At 39.3% G+C, this 21,501-nt stretch overlaps 1 protein-coding gene across 1 annotated transcript in view; it reads right to left on the bottom strand.

The window, feature by feature from the left end:
- Nucleotides 1-9,122: 9,122 nt before the first annotated feature.
- Nucleotides 9,123-21,501, bottom strand: part of FIP2 (potassium channel tetramerization domain-containing protein / pentapeptide repeat-containing protein) — a 90,757-nt gene continuing 78,378 nt past the window's right edge. Inside the window, exon 11 of the mRNA XM_088950658.1 lies at nt 9,123-9,483. Coding sequence (XP_088806784.1) covers nt 9,430-9,483 — 54 coding nt within the window. The 3' untranslated portion in view covers nt 9,123-9,429. The remainder of the gene's footprint in view (nt 9,484-21,501) is intronic.

The following is a 21,501-nucleotide window of genomic DNA, read 5'->3' as shown; positions in this document are numbered from 1 at the left end:
CATCGATTTGATCGAAGGACCTTGATTCATCTCCCCAACTGTTTCTCGACCTCTTGTCTGAACTCTTTTTCAAAGGATTCAGACTTATGTCTGATTAGGTACGCGTAGCCATACCAAGAGAAATAATCGGTAAATGTTATAAAATAAACATGCTGGTTATGTGTCCTAACATTCATGGGACCACATACATTAGTATGCATCAGGTCAAGTGTGCATGTAGACCTTTCAGGCTTTCTCGTAAATGGTCATTTCTTTATCTTACCTTGAAGGCAAGGTTCACAAGTTGGAAGATCTTCAACAGTTAGAAAATCCAAAGGACAATCCTTTACCAACCGTGTGATAGGATCTATATTAGTGTGTTCAAGTCAGTAATGCCACAGGCACGTGGGATTAACCATATCATATGATCTTTTCTTAGAGATGATTTTTTATGTAGTTTCGGTTATGTTTGTTTCCAAAAAAGGATGGAGGACATAGAGACCATTCTCACATTCTCCGTAAGCATAGAATTTGTTATTCAGTTTAATAGTAATCGTATTACTAAAGAAAATAGAATAACCATCATTACACAATTTTGAAACAAAAATTAGATTTCTTCTCAAAGTAGGTACATAAAGACAATCTTTAAGTGTAACAATTCCTTCTTTGAAAAATAAATCTATAGTTTCTATAGCTGTAACTGCAACTATTGCAGAAGTCCTCAAGTAAAACGTCACTTCTCCGTCACTCAGCCTTCTACTTATCTTGAACCCCTGCAATGTGTTATATGCATGAGTAGAAGCCCCATAGTCAATACACCAGGATGTAGAAGTGACCAACATATTGGTCTCTATGACAAAAGATTTGAAATTACCTTCTTTCTTCTTGGTCTCCAGATATTGAGGATAGTTCCTCTTCTAGTGTTAGGTCTATTTGCAGAAATGACACGCATCCGATGCCTTGTCCTTTCTCTGCTTTTAGGCTTGCTAGCTTTCTTTCGAGGCTTCTTCTTGGCCTTCCTCTTTTTCTTACCTATTTTTCCACCTTTAACAAGCATGGCCATCGGCCTATCCTTCTTTATCAGTTCTTCAGCCCTCTGCAACATATTACTGAGTTCTTGAAGGATAACCTTTAGCTTATTCATGTTATAGTTCATGATGAACTAATTGAAGGAGGGAGGCAAAGAGTTTAAGATGACATCAATTTTAGTGTCATCATCTAGCCCAGAGCCGAGAACCTCCAGTTCGTTAATGTAGCCCGTCATCTTAAGACAATGGTCATGAACCTATTGGTTCTTAGACATTTATGTGGTAATAAACAATTTTAGGACATTTTATCTAGTAGAATGATTCTATACATTGTCCTCAGACTATCCATGATATCCTTGGACACTTCAATTTTATCGAACTATATTTGTATTAGATTGTCTAAGGAGGCTATGATGTAACACCGAGCAAGAGAGTTCTCCTCTTATTCTTGATATTTCTTCTTATGGGCCTCAGAAGCCCTATCACCCGGATGTTTTGGTGTAGGGTTTTTGGCTACCTTGTCCAATTTCTCGGACATTAGAACCAGCATAAGGTTACAAAACCAGTCAACGTCCCTTAAACTTGTTACCATCCAACAATTTGGTGAATTGTCCGTTTTCCATTTCTGATAAAAGGCAACATAAATTAGTCAATGACCAAAATTGGTTCATTTTATTTACATAGAAAGGTCTTTTATCTATATTCCATCTCCATTTATTCATCTCTAAGATTTTCCTACCATCTCAGTGACGGAGACATGATTATGTCTCTAGAAATGTGGGAAATCACATAAGTGCATGGAGCCAATATTTCAGCTACAAAATCCTACCACTTTCTATGAGGGATCATATCCACTCATCTTATGAGCTTTCCCTTTGGCCTCTGTCAGACAAGGTTCATTGCCATTTTAGGTTAAACCTTTTTGTCCAATAAGTACTAACCCGTCATATCGTGGACCCCAAGGTACCGTGAGAGAGTCTTCCATTTTAGGATAGGCCTCCCACATCGGTCTATGGCAATCTTATCATCTTATGAAGCAATCCAACAAACTGGACTAGCAAATGGACAACCCAATTTTATGGTGCATCTCCTCATTGCCAATATAACCCATCTTCATGCTAATGGCAGATGGCCTTTAGAGAATTCATTATATGAATTTCCCTATCGCATGCACTTATATAACTGGAGGGAACAAGTTGAAACGTCCCTAGATCTGATTTAGGTCAAACCAAAGTGGCTCCCCACTGACTTTCATAAAGTTAGATTCAAATCGGCCCAAAATGGGCTAGGGTTCCGCATGGTTCCTCTTGGGAGGAAGCTGATTTGAGGCCCATTGAGAAGGGAGATTATCCGATGATCTTTAGGGCACCATGGCAATGATGTACGTTCAGCCATGGTGTTCGAAGAGAGCCACTAATGATTAAACATGGACCAAATACTTATGGCTCATGTACGAATCACATTCAACACATCACATACAATCACATCCACATGCATAAATTGATCCAATTAATTAAATAATCTCTAAAACCCTAAATAATTAAAGTTACCACATTATTAGCCCATTAAGGGCCATGTAATATCAAATAATACCATCTAGGTACATGGGCTAAACTGAAAAAAGAAGTTCGGCCCATATAGTTGTTATGTTGTAAATGAGCTGATTTTTCTTTAACTTAGCAAATCAGGGTTTTACAGGGGTGGGCCGAACCGCATCATGTGATGGGCCATCAAACCCTTGGCCCATAACCAAATTTGGGTCACCTAAAATGTGACCCATGGGTTGAGAATGGACCCCATCGAACCATGGGTTTGGTCCAACCAATTTGGACCAAACTAGGTCAAATTTGGCCTAGGGTTTGGTGTCCAATACATGATCCAATAATCAAGATTATGATATGAAATTAAATACAGCCAAAATTGACAATCAAGAACAACAAGAAAACATAATCAAGGGGCTGTAAATGTGATGCTCCAGATAGACTGCTAACCTGCAAGAAAAAGGTTAATCATAGATAGCAGAACTGCTTTCTACAAATCGTAGATTGCAGATTTCTTTTCTACAAAATTTCTTCTTCTCCTCCGCGCATTCCAACAAATCTTCCAATGTAAAAAAAATAGAAAAACCTAATTTTCTATTAATTACATCAGATCGAATCCTATACATTTTGTCTAAAAATAAAAAAAATATTTACAGACCAAAATTGAATAGAATAAACTGCAGGATGCGCAAATCTTGGTGCCATAAAAGAATTCGATCTCCATCACACAAACAACCCAAATATTCAAGAAATAATCATAGAACCATTCCATAATTATTGTAGAATAATAAAGAATTAATTTTAGATCAAATGCCCAAAATCTGTGAACTAAATTCTCAGAAAAACTACAATTTTGTGCAAATCGGGTAGAATAATTTCTGCCAATTTGTGCTACTTCAGATCTAGTCTAAATTTGGTTCAAGACTTGAACCTGGCTCTGATACCATTGAAGGGAAGGGTGATCCATCATATGGATGGCCGAACCATGTAGGGTGGCTGGGCGAAATTTCAAAAATTTCTTTTTTCTTCTGGGAATCGTATTCCTAGTTTTAGAAAAAAAAACTGCAGTTTTCAATGATTGTTCTTGAAACAAGAACTAGATCCGAAACCAAAATAAAGGGAGGGCTATACCTAATACGGAGTCCACAAATGTAGCTCCCAAAGTAGGTGTTCATGCCCAAAGAGGGTACCAAATCCTGCCTCCATTGAAGATGGCACAACTTGAGATGAAGCAGGATCAACAATGCAGTCCTTTAGCAAGAACTGCAATTCTTCAGCAAGGATCAAGCAAGGAAGGTGAGCACGAATTCAGATCTTATTTTTCTTGAAAAAAACAGAATCAACATCCAATATTGATCAGTCCAAGAATGGAGATCGAATAGGGTATATGGCGGCAAGAGCAGAAGGATTGGGAGAACTGAAAGTAGTGTGTAACCTTTTAGTAGTTCACCCTCCTCTATTTAAATAGATCTTAAAGAGTTTAACTCCTAATCTGATTAGGAGTTGCCTAGTCCAAATCTCTATTTGGATCTAGGCTCTTTAAGTGGATAAGACTTATCCTCTTATCCTTATCTGCTGATCCAAACCCATATTTAAACCCAAATTTTCCCATATTGATTAATCATATTAATCTTGGGCCCTAGGTCCATTAAGTAAGTATGCTCACTTTCCCTTTTAATTGCTAGTTAACTTGGCTCTTTTTGTATGGCGTGGGGACCCTAACATTGATATTTACAAAATCCATATGAGTTCAGCCTAGCCTCTGTTATAAGGCCTGGCCGAATTCACTGTTGAACACAATGAACCCATGAGTCCATCAGTATGGGCTCTTAACAGGCCCAACATTTACACTAAATGGTCCTTGAGTCCAGCCACCTTATAAAAGCCCAAGGACTATGGTGTTAAGTGAGATTAACCCATTAGATATAAAAGCCCTAAATGGTCTTATACTTAACCTCTCAACCCATAATGATCAAACACTACCCGACAAGAGAGGACCTCTCCCTCGGCTATAAGGTACAATATCACACTCTCTGCTCAGGATGGATCTCGAGAATTAAAACCTTTGAAAACATTTTTCGTAAAACATATATATATATATATCTGTATAAATAAATTTTGCTGAACAAATCTCAAATAAGTTTGAAATCAACTACCGGTAGTTTAGGTTTCCATCAGAGAGAGTGATGTCCCCGATCATTCACTTTGTCCGACAAAGGGGCTGATTCTGTCACTATGACCATCCACTCTGGTGAATTCTCAAATTGCCCCAACATACCTAGGTTTTGACCCCTGCTAAGGATTTCACTGATTGGCATATCAAAGATAGCCCAATCCAACACCTAGTTCAGTACCATAATCGAGTCTAGGGGTTAGGTGTAACTTTTCAGTTTTACCCATCTGTCTCCAAGGTTTAGGGCATATCTGGAAAATGATCCGTTTTAGAGTTTCAAGCATACCCACAATACATGTACTTCATGTCTAACCCTGGTAGCTGAGACAAACTGCCCCAACCGGCTTGGCAGCATATTAGTGTCGACCTTGGCAGGATAAACTCTCCTAGGTCTATCCAATGGCTATGAACATTCTAAACTAACACAAGTCTCACAAGTTTCGAATTTAAGAGTAATTACACAGAAACATACCAAATATAACATGAATTAATTATGTACTTATTCATTTACAATAAAAGTCAATTGTACATCAATTTGATTGGAGCTAAGGGCATACACTATTTAACATTTCAAACTCAAGCAACTGGATTTCACACTTGTAATAGTCAAACTTCAGGAAATCTTTCCTCCTCCCACCTAGTGTTTATGGTCCTTGCGTCTAACTTAGGGGTTGGCAAGTCTGTTTTTTTTTTCTTGCCTTAATGAAATAGTAATGTAAGTTCAATGTTTAAGGTACAATTGGAATGAGTTCCCTTAATCAAGCTGCCTTAAACTCTACCTGTGTTGGTATGTGCCCTAGCCAAGACTTTCCCTTTGGTTGTGGTATTGAGATTAGTTCAATAATGCCTTGTTGGTTTTTACCCAGCCTTAGACACATATCCTATGGATCTCAAGGTCCACACTATCATGATATTAGAAGACCCTGACATAAGGGTAATGTTCTCATCATCGGTTTTTTTTTTAATTGTACTCTTCTAATAGTGCCAACTCACTTTGTAGTGACATGGATTCTAGAGTGTAATTTTGGATCTCCATGGATGCTAACACTGTTGTTAGCATGGTAGAACTTAATCTTTTAGTGGAGGATTGAGGGTATTGTCCCTGTTGAATGCAACCATGGCCTCCTGAACAAAAGGTTAAAATTTGCAAGTGTATCAATGACAACAAAAGTAACTTGGAATTAGACCATCCCTATTGTAAAGTCGAGGGTGACCACCCCTTCTACTTCTATTTCATGATTGTCAAAGGCTTTGACTATAACCTACAAGGATGGAGATTGTCTTCTAGACCCAAATACTGTGTGACATAGAGTGGATATACATTCAACCATACCTCATTGTCTAACAAGTAGAGGGGGGCCCTTGGATTCATGCAATCTAAAGTTATATTAAGGACCTTTGTATTGTTGATCCCTTCCTTTAGCAAATTTTGGTCTATGAAAGTATGTGTGGGTTTGGCCCAAGCTTGCAATGGTGTGAGCCAAGTGTCAAGGCCTTATATATCATTTGGGATGTGTGCTTGGCTAAGAAGGTCCATCACTACCTTTCTATAGCCAAGAGAGGTCATTAATAATCCCCAAACCAAAATGCTAGTTGGGGATGTGTTCCTGACTTTTGTTTTGTACATGCTCTTGTACTATTGGTGACACAACTAGAGGTGTCATGGATGTGGAGGCTTCGCCTACCCCTTGTCTAGTCGGGTGCCATTTTAGTTTAGGAGGTTTAAAATGCCTGTCACTTCCAATCCTACATGTCACGTCAGCTAGTCCTTGTTGTCTTTAGATGATTGGTTCATTTGTCCTTCTTAGAAGATCTCTTCTGACAACACAGGGTAGCTGATTCTTAGAGCCTTGTTTTGTTGTCCCATCTTGATCATGTCCTCTAGGAACATAGGATGTTGACTTTTGGTTGACCATTCTGGCTTTGCTGACCTATTTGGATTACCTCTTCAAGAGTCACAAGTCGAGATGGGTGTTTCATTGACTCCTCTAGAGCATTCTGGTAGGAAATGTGAGTCCAACTTCTTCATATTTTGTGCCTCCAACTAGCTTGTCAAACGTAACAGGTCCTGGAACATAGAAGATTTCTTCATTGACAACTGGGAAGGACCATATTCACATTCTCTTCTAACTATATCTTGGTGATGAATTATGTCAGGTCGAAGGTCAATTTAGCCCACCAATGAACTGTAGCCATAGTTCCCAATTCCATTGATTTCATTGCCTCCTTGATTGAACTGATCAATGATGTGAGGTCTAACACCTCTGATACTGTTGAGACTGTCGGTATAAGATTTACCGGTTGGATTGGTCTAATGAACTTTTTTGGATAAATGGTTGGACTATCCATCTTGGCCTGCAAAGTGCCGACCTGATGCCTAGGTAATGGGTTTGTAGTGATGTTTGGCTACTATTGATTGCTTGAACTTGGGATAGTGATCTATTTCTTGTCTATTGGGTCCTATATGACATTATTTAGCACATGACATTTGTTGGTTCAGTGACTTGGTACATGATGAAACTCACAAATAGCATTTCTGTTAAACTATTATGGTAAAGGGTCCAGAGGTGGCCTGAGTGCTAAGGGAGACAAGGTCCATCTGAAGAAGGCCTGGGAGCAATTGGCTCATGGGACTACCTAAGTTAGTACTCTCTGTCTCCACCTAATATTTTCTATTATGTGTTGTAAGAACAGCGTGTGGTGACCTCACATGATGGTTGGTGCCAGTAGTTGTAAAAGCACAACTTGGGTTCCTTTCTTCACCAAGAACATAAGCGCGAGATCCGATATCTTTAAAGCTACTGGTTGTGACATCTGTGGTAATCTCACATGTGGCTGCAGTTATTGTTGATGTCACTGAAGAAGTTGTAGGATCATTTCTTTCATCTCATTATGTTCTCCTCCTGTCGGTCGATTCAGTTGACCTTTTGGAGGTTGGTGGCTATGTTTTCTAGGCAGCCTTCAATACTAGCAATCCAATCCCCAAGGCTATAGACTTTGTTGGCAAGGAACTTGATCTCCTTGCCTTATTCATACTTGAATTGAGCCTCCGAGACCAGACTATTTTTGAGGTCTTCACCTTCTTGGATACCATCTCCTTGATTAAGAACACAACTAGATATTCTAAATGTAAGTCTCTGTGAAAGGCACTATAGAGGCCTGCCCGAAAGATGACAAATGGCTATACAATAAGGGTCACTGGGAAGCTGAGGAGAGGTGTAGGAATTCTCAGATCTTGAATTTGAGATCTAGGAGGGAAGCTTTAGGCAGGAAGAGAGTCCTCAACTAGGAATAGTAGAGCTTACAGTGAGAATATAAATGCGTGATGGATCTCTTTAGGAAACCCTATTTATGTATTTTCTAGGAAACTTTCCTCTTTCGTGAAGTTCCTTCAGAGTTTGTTACAAAGTTGTTAGGTTGGTGACATCTGGACTAGTTGGGCCTTGTCACGTGTCCATGCGGGGTTACCTTGGATGTGAGCATGTGAGCACAAGTGTTGCTAGTCCCTCTTTTTGAATCCTTGGGTAGACTCGTGATGGGAGATTTAGTGTAAGAATGTTATGTGTTGATCCATGTACAATGATTGAATAATAAAAAGCAGTGGTAAATAGAAATATGAAATCATAGGATATAATTACGTTGTAGAATCATGATGGCCTCATTGCGATAAGGGATATCAATGCAATGCGATACCATAATGTTTTACTATGATGAAAATTGCAACATCAAAGTTGTGATACAATCTTGCGAGATAGGCCTGCAACATCCTTTGCGTGCTATTACCCATCTGGGATCAGGTGTTATGGGTTGTAATAGTAGTAAATAGGGTTCTACAGTAGATCCCGAATTGGAATCAAATACAAAACTACTAATGAAGCTACCAAGGAAGCCATGTGCATAAAAAAGTTGGTCTAGGAGCTGGGGTCGTTCCATTATGTCTCCATTCCATTGATATACGACAATATTAGACCCATAGCTCAAGTGAAGGAGACTAGAGCCCACTCAAAATCAAAGCATATCAAGTGATATTGTCACATCATATGGCGGATCATCAAAAGAGGAGTTTGATTGTGAAACATTGAACTAGATCAATCAGATTTTTTGCTTTTGATTTGCTAACTAGTGGATCCCTTTGGGATTGTACCTAGGTATGTTGGTGCAATCAAAGATGGGACTATAGCAGATGGATATCTAAATTTCTTGGCAGTAGATTTCGAATAAGTTTAAAATCGATTTGCCAATGCTTTTATACTAATAAATAGTTTACTTTTGGAGATGGTTTGCAAAATACTTTTCCACACACTCCATAGTAGAGAACATGACACTAAATTTCACAATGTTGGGATACATCCTTCCCAAAATTGCAATGTTTGGTTAATGAGAAAGCAAATATCATGTAAATGTTTATAAAACCAATCAGAGTGATCTTGTATTAGAGAACCTTAAAATTAGACTACGTTCACCTTTAGCATTTCCACCAACCCAATCCAGCCTGTTGGTATCTCTATATTATACAACAAGATCATGTTATAATAGTACCTTTGGCAAAACACTGGAGTATACACACACATGATTTGGCAACCAGAACTTGACAGATCTTCGTTTCCACATTAGAGTCCAGGATACACAAGGAAAGACATTGTAGTAGATTTCTGGATACACGTACAGGAGTAAACTTATCTGATATTGAATGTAAAGAATTTTCCTTTCACCTGATTGCTCCAAGCAAATTTGCACCATCGAGTTTTGCACCCTCCAGGTGCTGAGAGGTTTCAGATGCAAAGTACAGTAAGAGCCCATAAAACTTAGTTTATCAAGAAACAGAAAGAGCAAATGTAAATAATTCACAAATTCCTTGTCATTATATGAAAAACAATCACATGTTGCATTTTATGAGACGACAATGTAATGTGTACTCGATCTCTGAAACTATCAAGGTTCAACATCTAGAGTACGTATTTTCTAAGTTTATGAAGCAGTGGGTAGAGTTTGCAGTACAAAAAATAAGTCCTGTTCCTGTTTTAACTCTGAAAGACGTACAATTAAAAAAAAAGAGGGTTTTGTTATAAGAATACAACTTTACATATGATGCAGGGCAAAAGGGTAGGGTAAGTTGAACCCAATTTTCCTCTAGGTCATTATAGACCTTGAATGGCTCTCATGATGGTCTGACGATCAGGTATCAATGAGATCCCAACTCAGTTCCACGGGCCAACAAATATTCATGAACAAACCCAAGCCTAGTAAATCATTGAGTTGAACCCAAGTGCCTCAAAATTGATCCCACTTAAGCAAGCCCAGAACGTTGGTTGCTGACTCAGGTGGACCCAATATAATATGCAGAAGATTCAATCCCAATCAAAACTTCTCAAGATTCTCATGGTAATGAAAGCCGAATTGTTTATTATAATTTTATGGTATGATACTGACTCCATGCTCTTAAGATGGTTAAGCGTTCTATATGTTTAGTTAGTGTGTGGTCCCATGTTTCTTCTATGTTTTTAAGTGATGCATTTTGCATGAAGAAGGTGGTATAGAATTTTTGAGATATCATTTTTTTTATCAATAAGTATTTTTGAGATATCTAAAAGAATAGTAAGCGTACTCATTCCTTAATTATCACTTAAGAGGGATAATGATGTAACTCATCCTCCTCTATCTTCTTTTCCACCAGTTCCCATGTACCATTCTTATATAGAGCACTGGTTTCTTCCTTTACTGCATCAGTCCATTTAGGAATAGATAAAATCTCTGCAACAGTTTTGGGGATGGGGACACTATCAATGGAAGAAAGGAAAGCACAGGAGGGAGGGACATTTTCATAGGAAACATAATGCTAAATGGGATGATTGGTGGAACAAGATCTGACACCCTTCCTTTTAGCAATAGGAAAGTCTAGATCACTAGCAGCAAGGACAACAATATCAATAGGATCAAGGACATCAATAGGGATGGGAGTACCTAGCTGAGGAGGATCTTCCTTCGAAGAACCTGATGATATCGGCTGCATGGCTTCAAGTTAATCCACGACTCTTGAACTTAGTTGAGCTTGCAATGATAAAGGAAGACACAATAGGGAGAAAGAATATTGGGAGGAGGAAACAGAACCTGAACTAGTTTCTTCTCAACCCTATACTCCCCTTGAGGAGAAACAGAAAAGAAGGGGTCAAACTCAAAGGAGACGTCCATGGAGATAAAGTACTTGCGAGACACAGGGTAAAAACACTTGTAGCCCTTACAAGAAAAGGTAATAACCAAGGGAGATGTAGGGAATGGCTTTAGGATCAAATTTACCCTGAGTGGTAGACAAGTCATGGACAAAACACTGACATCCAAACATATGCATAGGAACTGAAACAACAAAGCTTTAAGGAAGAGGAGTTGATGTGGGTTCTTATGATTCAACAACCGAGAAGGCATACAATTAATAACATAGGTAACAGATAACCCAACCGAGATGTTGGCTATAGCTGCACCCTATGATAATGGAATTTGGTAAATGGATGTCAACAACAGCCAGAAGGATTTGTTACCAAAGGTCAAGAACACATGGTGTGTAAGCTCAACACACCCATATATGGATTAAAGCAATATTCAAGAAGTTGGAATGTCCAGATTGACTCAATTGTCAAAGAATTTGACTTTGAAAAAAATCTAGATGAACCCTATGTTTATAGAAAGATAGTGGGAGACAAGGTTGCATTCTTAGTTCTATATGTAGATGACATTTTGCTCATTGAGAATGACGCAGGAATGTTAATAACAGTGAAAATATTGCTCTTACAACAATTTTCCATGAAAGATCTTGTTGGAGAAGCTTCTTATATCTTGGGACTTTGCCTCTATAGAGATAGATCAATGCGGTTGATTGGATTGTTTCAGTCTATTTACATTGACAAGATAGTCAAGAAATTCAACATGCAAGATTCCAAGAAGAGAGCATAATGTATGCTATGTTGTGCACTTGACTTAACATATCTCAAGCCGTTAGTGTTGTAAGCAGATTTCAATCCAACCCATGAATAAAAGCATTGAACAACTGTGAACAACATAGAAGGATGGCAACGAGGCAGGTTTGGGGAAGCTTTTGTAAACCTCCCACCTCTCTAAACCTCCTTACCCATACCCACCCCAAAACCCATATAGGGTTGGATTTTGAAAATCCAAACCGCATCTAATTTCCTATTATTTCTTATTATATATAAACAATAAATAAGTAAAATAACATAAACAAACAACAAAATTTTTAGCTATTTGATTACGACATTTAAAAACACCAAACTATCAATGATCCTTCACATAAAATTCAAAATATTATTAAATTCAACATTTAATATTGTAACCTACCTGTACCTGTACAAGTTGTAGAATCCCAAAACCTGTCCTTTAAGCAAAAACAACCTGCCCCATCGGGGTGGGTACCTACGAGGTAGGTAGAAGTTGCCATCCCTACTGTAGAGAACACTGATGTGGGCCCCACTGTGTTCGTATGACAGCACAACATGTACTCTTTGTTATTTATGTCAGTGTTAGTTGTTAGTTATTTCAGACAACTTGTTATTTCAGCTTATTATTAGTTTATTTGCCATGTAAAGCATTAAGGGCAATTCTGCCTTTTCTACAATTAGTAAACATATAAATATTAAGAGTGGGGCGACAGATTCATTAATCGGTCCCTCTCTCTCTTTTCTAAAACCCTTGTGTACTTCTGCTTCTCCTTCTTTTCTTCTTTCTTCTTTTCTCCATCTGAAACCTTTTTACTTTTAGATTCAAGACTGATTGTAGTCTTGATCGACTACTTGGTATCAGAGCCAATCTAGGGTTTCTCATGTGTGTCTAGTCCAGCCGACCACATGAGAATTGCCTAGGGCTGGAAGCTTAGAAAGAACTGTTCGTTGGCTGATTCTTAGAGGTTACCAGAAGGGTTTAGCAGCTGTCCGAAGGCTTGTAGAGGCTTGGAGAGTGTTTTGGTAATCAGGAAGAATTAGAGAAGGTTAAAAGGATCAATATTAGGGTTCAGGCCAAGATTGAAGGTGGCGATCAGAGTTTTCTGGGTAAGTTTTTATCTTTCCTTGAGATCGTCATCAGTCAAAGATAGGTTGGACTTATCTAGGAGTGGCTGAGCTCTCCTTTATTTTTCTCAGAGGCGATCAAAGTTCTCTTTTTTTTTTAGGGTTTGTCCTTAACCCTACGACCAGATTTGACTGTGAACCTATTTGGAAGGTGCGGCTGAGCATTGTTTCTATTCTCACAAAGATTTCCTTAACCCTACGATCAAACCCTAAATCTGTTTCAGCATTCCAAATTGTTTTCCAAGTGAGTTCTAGACTTGTTTCAGCTTCAAAGCCTGTTTTGGGGGGTGAGAACCTTTATCAAGAATTGGATTGCTTATATTCTGAACTGTTGATTGGTTTCAGATCAGATCCGAACTGAGTTCATATAGAATTCTGTTTCCCTTGTTTGTGGAAGACCTAGGCTGACTGTGATCGGTTGTTTAAGTGCTGTTTTCTATTACAGTAGCTCTAACAGTTTTTGATTACTGATTCTTAACCAAGAATGGAGTTCAAGAATCAGGGGGAAGGTGTTTTTGGGACTAGCAATTCTGGTAATATGTCTGAGACTGCATTTCAGATTACAATTGTGAGGTTTGATGGATCCAACTACTTAGAATGGGCCCAATCAGCCATGATAGCTATTGGGGGAAGAGGAAAACTTAGCTACTTATTGGGAGATGTGAAAGAACCATCCAAGGAGGACCAAATGTATACCAAGTGGGTTCAGGAGAACTACTTGGTTATGACATGGCTGTGCAACTCTATGCAGCCACATATCAGTCGAAACTATTTGTGGGCAAAAACAGCCAAGGAGATCTAGGATGTGATGAAAGAGACCTACTCCCAACCCCTTAATGTTGCTAGAGCCTATGAATTGAAGTGTGAGGTTAATAACTTCAAGCAAGGAGAGAAACCAATCTCCGTTTACTTCTCTACTTTGAAATCTCTGTGGCATGAAATTAACCATTTGGAAACATTTGAGTGGGAAAGTCAGAAAGATGCACAGACTCAGAGAAAGCAAGTTGAGACTAATGGGGTGTTTGAATTCCCGGCTGGTCTGAATTCTGATTATGATATTGTGAGACAACAAATACTAACAAGGGACAGTGTGACCTTATCTCAAGCCTACTCCTTGGTGAATAGTGAAGAGACTAGGAGAAAGGTTATGATGCAACATCGGCCCTTCCCACCAGCCCTGGCAGCGGTTAAACCTAAGTCTGGGGGTGATACAGAAAGAGATATGAAGAAGGAAGATAAGCGGGATCTAGTGTGTGAACATTGCAAGAAACCCAAGCATACTAAAGACACATGTTTGAAGCTGCACCCTCATCTAGTCCCAGCAAAATTGAGGAACAAAAGGGGTAATGCTCATATAGCTGTCAATACCGATTCTGCATCCTCATCGGACACCAAAGGCACGCCCCTAGACACCCTAGCCGCTATTGGGGTTGCCTTAAGACAACTGGAAAAGGAGGTTGGGAATTCAACTCAGTCATCTCAGTCATCATCAACTCCTGCCACATCAGCCTTTGCTCATTCAGGTACTCGGGCCTCAGCTTACCATGCTTCAGCTCCAGGTAACACTGAACATTGTTGGGTAATAGACTCGGGTGCATCTGACCATATGACTAGCTTGCCATCACTGTTCACTACCTATCACTTATCTTCTGTTAGAGATAAAGTGTCCATTGCTGATGGTTCCCTTGTTCCCATTTCTGGCAAGGGAGACATCAAATTGTCTAATACCATTTCCTTATCCTTAGTCTTGCATGCCCCTAAGCTTGATACTAATTTGCTTTTAGTCAATAGTATTACAAAACATCAGATCTGTTCAGTAACTTTCTTCCCTGATCGATGTGTTTTTCAGGACTTGGAGACAAGGAAGGTGATTGGGACTGGCCGTGAGACGAATGAGATCTCTCTGCTTTGAAGAGTCTGTTTCCTAATTTGTTTGAGTTAGTTCAGATGTCAAATTTGAGGTGTGAGAGTTGTGAGTTTGCAAAGCATTGTAGAACATCTTATTTCTTGTTGTTTGTTGATGACTATACCCATTTTTCTTGGGTTTACCTTATGCGTTCTCGAGATGAGGTTCCTGCTCTGACCCAGACCTTTCATTAGATGATTTTAACCTAGTTCAGGGTCAAAATCAAAATCCTCAGATCTGATAATGCGAAAGAATACTTCACCAAGCCACTGGCCTCTTATCTACTTGATCATGGGATTATTCACCAGAGCATGTCCTTATACACCAGATCAGAATGGGGTTGCCGAGAGGAAGAATAGGCACATTTTGGAGGTGGCTAGAAGCATTATGTTTACCTCCAATGTGCCTATCCGTTTCTGGGGTGATGCTATTCTAACAGCAATGTATCTCATTAATTGGGTTCCTTCACGGGTTCTTGACATGAAGCCTCCGTTTGCCCTTCTATACCCAGATGAAGAATTATTTACTGTTCCCCTTAAAACCTTTGGTTGCACCTGCTTTGTTCAGATTCTTGGACCTCATCGTTCCAAATTTGACCCTAAGGCCTCCAAATGCATTTTTCTCGGTTATGCACACACTCAAAAGGGTTATTGCTGCTATGAACCTACTTCCGGGAGGAGATTTGTCTCGATGGATGTTACTTTCTTTGAGGAGGTGCCCTATTACCCTAGGGTTTCTCCTTAGGGGGAGAGTAGTGAGAGTGGAGTTAACTCATCTGAAGTTCCTTTACCCATTCCATTGAATGATGAGGGCTGTAATGGGGAGGGTTGTCAAAGGTGTCAGGAGTTTAAAGTCTATCACAGGCAGTGGAGGCAGGTTGATTTCGGTCATCAGCAGTCCAGGCCAGCCCCAGTTCCTTCTATGGATCCAGATCCAGGTCCCACTGAGATACCTTCCACTGTTGCTACTTCACTTTCTTCGGATGACCTTGACCTCCCTATTGTAGTCCGTAAAGGGAAATGGCGTTGCACCACATCCACAGCTCACTGCACTTCCCAGTTTCTGTCCTATGATCGCCTGTCACCCTCTTACAGGTCATTTCCCACTTCCATTGCTGATATTCCTATCCCCAGAACAGTGCAGGAAGCCTTGTCAGCTCCTGAGTGGAAAGATGCAATGAAGGTTGAAATGGATGCCCTTCTGAGGAATAATACTTGGGAGCTAGTTGACCAACCCAAAGGAAAGAAACCGGTTGGATGTAGATGGCTATTTACCGTGAAACATAATGCTGATGGTTCGTATAAAGCCTGGTTAGTTGCAAAAGGATTTACTCAGACTTATGGTATAGACTACTTGGAGACTTTTGCCCCAGTAGCAAAGATGACCACTATTCGAGTTCTGTTAGCCCTTGCAGCGAGTTATTCTTGGCCTTTGTTCCAGATGGATGTTAAAAATGCCTTTCTAAATGGAGACTTATAGGAAGAAGTCTACATGCAATTACACCCTGGATTTTATGATGCAGAGACAGGTAAGAAGGTTAGCCGGCTGAATAATACCTTGTATGGACTAAAGAAGTCCCCCAGAGCTTGGTTTGATAGATTCAGACAAGCCCTTGGAAAATTCGGCTATGTGTAGGCCTAGTCAGACCATACATTGTTCATTAAAAGAGTGGACTCTTCTTTAACCTTGCTTGCTGTATATGTGGATGATATTGTGGTGACAGGGAATGATAATAGTGAGATTGAGTCCCTCAAACAATTCCTTCATCAAGAGTTTGAGGTGAAAGATCTGGGTGCACTACGATACTTCTTGGGTATTGAGGTTGCTAGATCTAAACATGGGATCTTTATTTCTCAAAGGAAGTATGTTCTAGATCTGTTAGTAGAAAATGGAAAGTTGGGTGTCAAGCCTGCAGATACACCCATTGAACAGAATCACAAGATCAGTGCAGAGGGTGGAGAGCCTCTTGAAGACAAAGCTATGTTCCAACGGTTGGTTGGAAAACTCCTATATCTTTGTCTCACCCGACCAGACATCAGTTATGCAGTCAGTGTTATCAGTCAGTACATGCATTCTCTTAGAACTACTCACCTCCTTGCAGTTGAGAGAATATTAACATACTTGAAGAGGTGTCCAGGTAGTGGTATATTATTCAAGAATAATGATCACATGAAGATAGAGGTCTATACAGATGCTGATTGGGCTGGGAGTGCTGATGACAGGAGGTCTACCTCTGGATATTGTGCCTTTGTAGGAGGTAACCTTGTCTCTTGGAGGAGTAAGAAATAAAGTGTTGTTTCTCACTCTAGTGCTGAAGCTAAATACAAATCGATGGCTAATGGAGTGGCTAAAATCCTATGGCTGAAGTCATTACTTGAAGAGTTGGGTATTGATTATGAGAAGCCCTTGATGCTGTATTGCGATAATCAGGCTGCTATTATTATAGCTCACAATCCGGTACAGCATGACATAACTAAGCATATCGAAGTTGATTGACATTTTGTCAGAGAAAGGGTTTCATCTCAAGAAGTGTGTCTCCCGTATATCACCTCCAGCATGCAGCTCACAGATCTTCTCACCAAGGTTGTTCCAAGGAAGAAGTTAGAGGCAGACCTATGCAAGTTGGGAATGACAAATATCTATTCCCAACTTGAGGGGGAGTGTAGAGAACACTGATGTGGGCCCCTGGTGTTTGTATGACAGCACATGTACTATTAGTTATGCCAGTGTTAGTTGGTAGTTATTTCAGATAGCCTGTTATTTCAGCTTATTATTAGTTTATTTGCCATGTAAAGCATTAAGGGAAATTCTGCCTTTTCTACAATTAGTAAATATATAAATATTAAGAGTGGGGCGGCAGATTCATTAATTAGTCCCTCTCTCTTTTCTAAAACCCCTGTGTAGTTCTGCTTCTCCTTTTCTTCTTCTTTTCTCCATCTGAAACCTTTTTACTTTTAGATTCAAGACTGATTGTAGTCTTGATTGACTACTCCTACAACACACTAAAATACCTAAGAACTAAAGATTGGTTACATAGATGTCGATTTCTAGTTTGATCTAGGTGATAGAAAGTCTATGTCTAAATATATCTTTATGATTGGATCCTATGTTGTCAGTTAGAGAAATAGCAAACAAGGGTCCATAGCAAACTTTACGACCGAAGCCGAGTACAATGTTACAAGTGAGGTTGCTAAGGAAATAGTTTAGATGAGAGGAGATTTACATCAGGGGTATGCACCTTTGTAAGAAGAAACTTGGTCTCATGGAAGAGTAAAAAATAGTTAGTTGTGGCTAGATCAAGTGTAGAGGCTGAATATAGATTTATGGCTCATGGTGTTTCAGAATTGCTTTGGGTGAGATCTCTATTGAGTGAGATTGGAATAAAAGCGGATGATGTTATATTGTGACAACCAAGCTGCAATCAATATTGCCCACAATCCAATTCAGCATGACAGGACTAAACACATTGAGGTTGATAGGCACTTCGTAAGAGAAATGGTGACAACTGGAGAAGTCTACTTGCTTTATGTCTCCTCTAAACTACAATTGGTTGATGTCTTCACTAAAGGGGTTGCAAAGAATAACCTTGAATACAATCTATGCAAGCTGGGAATGTGTGACATTTACTTCCAACTTGAGGGGGAGTGTTGAGGTTTTAGACAAATTGTGTAGTCTATAGTGGTAGTTTTTGATTATTTATTGTTTAGATAGGATGTGGGGACCACAACACTCTTGTTGGATCCTTTTTGAGCAGTTACAGTGAAGAGGGTGACCAACATTATTGCTCTCTTTTCTCTCTCAAATCTCTTCTCTTCCTTTTCTCCTTTCTTCTCTTCTTCTATAAGAAATATTCTTTTCTTTTACAGATTTTTATTTCAGCACATTTCTACTACTGAATTGCTTTTGATATGCCAACCAGTGAAATCCATCAAGGGTCAAATATTTGGGCATGTTGAAGCAGTTTAATAAATCATTGAGTGGGTGAACATAACGATAAGATCAGCCCCTTTATCAGACAAAGTGAACATTGATGTTTGCACTCTCTCTAATGAAAACTTAAAACTCCTAGCAATGGATTTTAACAGTATTTGAAATTGGATTTGCAATATATATATACATATACATATACATATGCTATTTTTTTGAAAAAGGTTTGCAAAAGTTGTTGATTTCGAGATCTATTCGAGGTATGACACTACATTTTGTAGTCAGGAAGAGGCCCTTCCCTGTAAGCAATGTCTTGATTATTTAGTAAGAGGTTAAGGGCAAGAGACCATTAGAGAGCTGATAACCTAATGGGTTTTATCTTACATAAGTCCATTATCCTTTGGCTTTCATAGGGTGGTTGAATCCAATGATCACTTATGTTTAAGTGTTGGGCACAAATTGAGCCCAACTTGATGGTTTGAACCAATGTAAACTTGTGTAAGACCTTTGTAGGTCCCATGCCATACAATATTCAGGCCCAAGTGGCAATGCAACACCTAAATATGTGATCCATTAAAGAAAATGGAACTTAGGCCCATTGGCCATTACTAATAAGATTAGTTTAGGAGGTTACAAGAGTTGTCATGTGACATGGGTCAAATTTGGGTATAGATATGGGCATGGAACACCCAATCTCTTAAGAAGATAATGTACTATTTCAAATCTGAATTGGACTATATAAAGGGGGTTAGAGGGAGGAGGGTGAACCATCCCATACTCTCCACTCTCTTGTTCGCTTTCTCTTCCCCCTTTGCATCCCAAAACCCTAGTTCGAACCAACCATAGCGAGGGCTGATTCTCATCAGTCCTCTGCTGTGTTTTTGGAGAAAAACATCAGAAAACTTTAGGCTCACACAGCTGCATCCATCCAAGGAGTTTGGAATTCGGTTTTGTAGAAAATAGCATTGCTGAGTTAGAGGCCGATTTGGGTCTAATATTGGGTGTGCATCAACACTTTGGGGGCTGTGTACTGTGGACTCCGTATCATGTATGATCTATTTGAAAATCTGGTTTCAAATATGGTCCGGTTTAGTGCAAGATTGATCCAAAAGTTCAGATTTCAAAATATCGAGAAACCGATTCTTAGGTTGGGCTGAGGGATTTTTCCAAATTCGACTGACAACAGTAATAAGTTTAGTTTTGCATTAAAGGATAGGGTGATAAAACATTAGGAGCAGAGCCCCTATTTTGTGCCAGAAAAAGATGGAAAAAATGGGAGTTTTTTTCACAAATAAAAGGGAAAAACAGAATAGGACAGAGACCTTGCTTGCCAGAAAAAAAAAGGGTAAAACACAAAGGAAAATGCAATGGATGATCATAATGATAGGATCAGCCCCTTTGTTGGACAAAGTGAATATCAGGGTTTGCATTCTCTTTGATGGAAACCTAAAATGTTGGCAGTGGATTGCAACTATATTTGAAATCTGATTTTGCAAAATGTATTTATATGTTATACTACTATTTTATGAAAAAGGTTTTAATCCCAAGATCCATCCCAATAGAAAGTGTGACACTACACCTTGCAGCTAGGGAAGAGGTCCTTCCCTATCAGGCAATGTTGTGACCATTATGTGCCAAGAGGTTAAGTGTAAGAGATCATTATAGGGATGATTACCTGATGGGCTTTGTCCTTGGGTCTTAATAGGGTGGGTAAATCCAAGGATCATTTAGGCGTAAATGTTAGGCCCAAACTGAACCAATGCTTATTGTGGCAGTGGTTCACTGCCTTGAGCAGTGAATTTGGCCTAGTCTCCTTCAGGGGTAGGGCCAAACCCTTATGGACTTGTATGAGACCTTTGTGGGGTCCTACGCCAAACAATATCAGGCCCAAAGTGGCCATGCAACACTTAAGTTGTAATATGATTTGGGTTAAAACTGGGCATGGTTCTGGGTATAGAGCACTTATCCTCTTAAGAGGATAATACTTATCTATTAAAAGAGTTTAGATCCAAATCAGATTTGGAAAATCTTCTAATTAGATTAGGAGAGTGATCCATATAAAGGGGTTAAGAGGAAGAGGGAAAATAGAACTTGTTCTCTTCACTCTCTTGCTCTCTCCTCTTCTCTCTTCTCTCTGAGAAACCCTATCACAACATAGCCATTGCAAGAACTGATTTTTATCAGTATTTCTAGTTTTTGCAAGAAAAACATCAAAGAATATTAGGCTCACACAACCCAATCGATCCAAGCAAGTTGGATAGCAGATTTGCTGAAACAAGTGTTGTTGAATCGGTTTTTCTTGTATACTGCGCCATCTTCAGTTGGGGCCAATTTTGGAACTGTTATTGGGTGTGAACTTCCACCTTGGGAGTTGTGTTTGTGGTCTTCATATCAGGTATAATCTTTTCTCAATTTGGTTTCAAATCTGGTCCAGTTCAGTGCAAGATCGATTCAGAAAAATGCAATTTTTCAAAACACCTAGAAATTGGTTCCTAGAAGGGTTAGAAAATTTTTAAAATTTCGCCCAACCATCCAACATGGTTCGACCATCCATGAGATGGATTCTAATCCCTCCAACACAAAGTTGGTGAGAATGTTTACTAGAAGTCATGTTGGGTTATATCAATGAGAGGATTCTTGAACCAGAAGAAGATTCCCTGGAGTTCGAAAAATAAGAATCAGAAAATTTGGTTGTAATGTTTTGGTTAGTGAACTCAATGTTACCAAACATTAGCAGAGGGTTCTTGGTCTTAAAAGCTTCTGTGGAAATATGGGATGCATCTACAAAGACATTCTCAAATGGAAGAACAGTACCGGAATCTATCAAATAAGGCTAGAGGTATCAAGCTTATGATAGGGGGATAAATCGTTGGCT

The sequence above is a fragment of the Nelumbo lutea genome, chromosome 6 (genome assembly GCF_056320005.1).
Source record: "Nelumbo lutea isolate HS-2025 chromosome 6, American lotus-T2T, whole genome shotgun sequence".
NCBI classification, from domain to species: domain Eukaryota; kingdom Viridiplantae; phylum Streptophyta; class Magnoliopsida; order Proteales; family Nelumbonaceae; genus Nelumbo; species Nelumbo lutea.
The sequence above is the reverse complement of the archived record's forward strand: the minus strand, read 5'-3'. Positions and strand labels throughout refer to the sequence as shown.